Source organism: Austrofundulus limnaeus, unplaced genomic scaffold (assembly GCF_001266775.1).
Source record: "Austrofundulus limnaeus strain Quisiro unplaced genomic scaffold, Austrofundulus_limnaeus-1.0 Scaffold235, whole genome shotgun sequence".
NCBI lineage: Eukaryota > Metazoa > Chordata > Actinopteri > Cyprinodontiformes > Rivulidae > Austrofundulus > Austrofundulus limnaeus.
In genome coordinates, this window is record NW_013952637.1 from 261,378 (window position 1) to 265,640 (window position 4,263).

At 36.6% G+C, this 4,263-nt stretch overlaps 2 protein-coding genes across 4 annotated transcripts in view; both read left to right on the plus strand.

Annotated features, from left to right (window-relative positions):
• The window catches only part of mocos (molybdenum cofactor sulfurase), a gene marked incomplete in the record, with an annotated part of 11,867 nt that extends 11,278 nt beyond the window's left edge, over window positions 1–589 (plus strand). The window contains 1 exon segment of the mRNA XM_014019881.1: window positions 205–589. Within this exon segment, the coding sequence (XP_013875335.1) occupies window positions 205–306 (102 nt within the window).
• A 957-nt stretch (window positions 590–1,546) lies between these two features.
• The window catches only part of si:ch211-117n7.7 (Monoacylglycerol lipase ABHD12-like), an 8,656-nt gene continuing 5,939 nt past the window's right edge, over window positions 1,547–4,263 (plus strand). Inside the window, exons 1-3 of one of the 3 annotated variants that reach the window (XM_014019888.1) lie at window positions 1,547–1,754; window positions 3,822–3,934; window positions 4,044–4,149. In XM_014019888.1, coding sequence (XP_013875342.1) covers window positions 1,672–1,754; window positions 3,822–3,934; window positions 4,044–4,149 — 302 coding nt within the window. In that variant the 5' untranslated portion in view covers window positions 1,547–1,671. The remainder of the gene's footprint in view (window positions 1,755–3,821; window positions 3,935–4,043; window positions 4,150–4,263) is intronic. The other 2 variants (XM_014019886.1, XM_014019885.1) reach the window with 2 other exon arrangements.

Sequence of the window (4,263 nt, forward strand, 5' to 3'; positions counted from 1 at the left end):
ATATATCGCCTTGCTTACATTATCGCAATATATCGGGATATATCGTATCGTGACCCCTCTGTCATGATATGTATCGTATCGTGACCCCTCTGTTATGATATGTATCGTATCACCAAATTCTTGCCAATACACAGCCCTAGTCAGAAGGTGGGCGACGCCCACAAAATAAACAAACCCCTTCATTTGTTTGTTTGTTTGTTTCAGGTGACGTTCGGTGTTTACCTGAACCATCACAGCTCTGAAGGTTCTGCTGCAGCCCGGGTTCTGTCTGTCGGTTCCCTCGTTCAGCCTGAGACCCCCTCCTGATTTATCCTGGGGGGCCTCAGGCGGCCATCTTGAATCATGCTGACTCCAAAAATTAACCAGTAGAAACATAAATATTCAGTACTTTGTACGATAATATCCTTTAATTTGTACATTTTATTAATATTTGTAATATTTTTTATGCTTTGATTTGATGTCTGAAATTTAAATCTGTTGTTCTTAAAAGAAATGATTTTTAACAACGTTTAAAACACAAAATGTTGTTTTTACATTCAAAATGAAGTACTTTATTTTACCACTAAATTCTAAATATATTTTATTTCCACTTTAATGTATTTAGTGATTTTTGTTCTGTTACCAAAATAAAAGAAGCAGAATAAAAATYATTTAGTAAGAATTGATTGTTGCTTCAACGTTTCATAAAATAATAAATCAAATTCTGATGTCAAGTTATTTTTGCAGCTGAATCAGGGCTTTAACAGAAATCTTTCAGCTAAAGAAATTACACGAGTTGTAGCTAAAAGGAGCAGAACAGTAACGAAAAGCCAAAAGAAGCTAATTGCTAGCTAAAACTTGCAAAAAGATACACAGAAATTAGTAAAAAGCTAGCTGAAAGCTAAAAGTAGAGAAAGTACCTAAAAGCTATATACCAGCTAAAAGTAACAAAAAGGCTAAGTGGATGCTAAAAGTACTAAAAAGGTGGTAAAAACGGTTAATGATAGATAAAATTTAATAAAAATCAAGCAAAAAGCTAAGATAGCAAAAGGGGTAATAGCTAAATTTAATGGCTGGCTAAAAGAACCAGAAAGCTAGCTAGAAGCTAACAAAATCCAATAAGCCAGTGAAATACTAAAAGTAATTGAAATGCTAAAAATAGCAAAATTTTAGCTAAAAATAACAAAACATCTAGCTTAGATGCAAACACTGGGTAAAATATGAAAAATGGGTAGCTAAAATGGCTAGCTAAAAGTATCAGAAAGCTTGCTAGATGCTTAAAGTTGTAACTAAAATGTAAAAGTAGCAAAACGACAGCTAAAAGTAGCAAAAGACTTGCTTCATAGGCCCAACATTTTGATATGTGAATATGTAGCTAAGAGTRTACATAAAGTCTACAGAATCAAACAGATGCTGACTCAGCATTTAAACAATGAACAGTATTCCAGGTAAAAGGCTGTAATAAAGTTTCAAGCTTCTTATCTGTCGAGGACTGCTATTTAAGGTCGCGCCGTCTGTAGCGCTTCCAGTGCCCGCAGATGAACAACGGTTGAACTGTGCCACCTTAAAAGAAGCGGCGCCTCCCTCTGCCGGAGTTTAGCGTGAAGTTTAATCGAAGTTCAGACCAAAGTTCAAACTGGTTGATGTTATTCTGAAGCGTCTCCTAGTTGTGAAGTTTATGGACGTGAAACCATGAAGAGGAGAGTCGTGAAACAAAGTAATCCGTCCTTTGATGGCAGAGAGACCCGGAGGACTGCGAAGAAACAGGGGGCACCGTGAGTTATCACCTGAATTATTGTATTATGTTGCCAAGCTAATTAAGCTAATGCTAACTATACTTTAATACGTGTTGCTAAGCTAATGCTAACTGGAGTTAAATTAGGCTCTGCATCAGGCTTTAAAATATGCAAATCAATTTTTTTTATAAATTAGTTATTATTAAAAATAAAGCTGTAAAGCTACTCAAGTACTGTAGTGAGTAGTAGTTGTAGTAGTAGTAGTAGTAGTAGTAGTAGTAGTAATGCCTGTTTTTATTTTTAGCATGAGCAATATGAGGCTATAGTGTTAAATTTTGACAGCAGCTCCTCAGTGGCTTATTTAAATCTTCTGATAAATACTGACAGGAATATTGGCTTCTTAGGARTAAATATGTATTTGTACTCTTTTGGAGTAATGATGAGTTTTTGCTGCAGCAGATATGTTTGTGGTTCTAATGAGTCTGTTTATATAAAAAATGTGGTCCAACAAAATCTGCCACTTGGTTATTGATTGACAGAAATCATTCATTTGCCCAAACAGAAATACTGCAGATGTTTTACCTCACTGACCTAATAACCTGAAACAAAAAGTATTTTTTATTTACTTTAACCAAACTTAAATTTTAATCCAGATTAAATGATCGGCCGAACATTTCTTTGAGGAGGATCACCTGCTGCTCTGTCCACTGATCCACCAAGTTGCAATAAGTGACACAGAAACCTGCCAGCTTACGCTTATTTGCTAATAAGGGATTAGCTTTTTGCTARCTTTAGAAACTAAACAGACTAACTTTTAAGTTGGCCAAAAAATTCAAGTGTAAAACTTCTAATTTTATATAATTAATTCCAAATTAAATAAAAACTATCCCCCCTACAAGCAGTGCTGTACGTTTCAGGCAACGTGTGTTAGCATGTAGCATCTTTAGTGGCTAAACTTCAAATTAAGAGCGACAAAAATAAAGAAAATAAACAAAAACTGACAATATTTAAAGTATGGTAGTGAAAATTGCTATTTGTTGTTTGGCTAACTTCAAATGATATTTATGAAATACAAACTTGATCAAAGGAATGCTTTTATTCTGAAAGGGTAGACTTGAAATCATTTTTTACTTTATTTAACAAATGTACAAACAAGTATGACAATTTATATTTGTTTAACTATAGCAGATGTAATAGAGGCATACTTACTTACATACTTAGAAATGAGAACACTAAACACAAAAATACATTTATAAAACAAGAATTACAACAGGAAGGATATTGCGTCTGTAGTTAATTTTTATTAACATTTCATACATGCTTAAATATATTTCAGAGATTTCAGATATTATTGGTTTAATTAAGACTGGAGGTAATCTGGACAGTTTATGAATAAAACATTTTGCCAAAGAAAATATTATTATAACAGTTTGAAGTTAAACAGAGCTGTAACTGGTTTGTATTGGCCGATTTTCTACAGATGATCCCGCCCACCTCCAAATTAAACCAATAGAAAACTAACAGGTRTGTCAGTTCCACTAGCGGTTAGCGTTAGCTTCCACTAATGTTTTATGTGTTTAGCATTAGCAGAGCTAAGATTCTTGTTTAGTGGTTAGTGAAGCTAACGTTTTTGTTAGCTGTTAGCACCGCTGCACAGATGCTGCCATCAGTTGGTAAAGTCGTCCGTTCACTTCCTGTTTGTGTCAGTTTGAAGGCTCACACAGTAATAATGTCCCTGCTGTTGGTTATTTMTTGTAATTTGTTGTGAGTGTGTAAAAAGTGTCGCTCCCAGCTCCACTTGGCAGGGAAGTCAAACATTGGCAGGAGGAGCTCGTTAAATGCTGGGCCCAGTCAGACCATAGTTCAGTTTCTGAGAGACATTATTGGACTTGGCAGAGGCCTGCTCTCTTCAAATGACCTTCTAGTTAGGAAGTAATCGATAGTGATGTGTGGGCCTCTCCTCCTGCGTCTGCTGGAATCACTTTAATGGAGTTACCTGGAGGAGGGCAGACTTCCTGACACGAGTCCTCTGCTTTGATTCACATGATACGTTTTATAATCTGCTGAAAATGTCCAAACGACAAGTTTGTGTCTGTCTGTGTTCAGGTCCCGCCCCTGGGTCAGGTGGGCTCTGCTGGCTGCTGCTGTGTGTGTTCTGGTGCCGGTCGCTGTGTTCTGGTTACCAGATTTAATCCAGCATTATATTTTTGTTTACAGAGGTAACCATGTACACATGTCCTGTAAACCCAGTCTGACAACAAACAAACAAACAAACAAACAAACAAACAAACAAACAAACAAACAAACAAACAAACGTCCTGTGTTCAGTCAGGGTGCCCTTCTTCATGGACCTGAGCCGACCTGAAGATTTCTCCCAGAACCACACGATCAACCTGTACCTGACACCTGAGGAGGGCATCTCCCTGGGAGTCTGGTACAGATCTGTGATTGATTAAAATGTCTGTCTGTCCATCATCCATCCATCATCCATCCATCATCCATCCATCCATCATCCATCCATCAACCATCCATCAACCGTCATCCATCC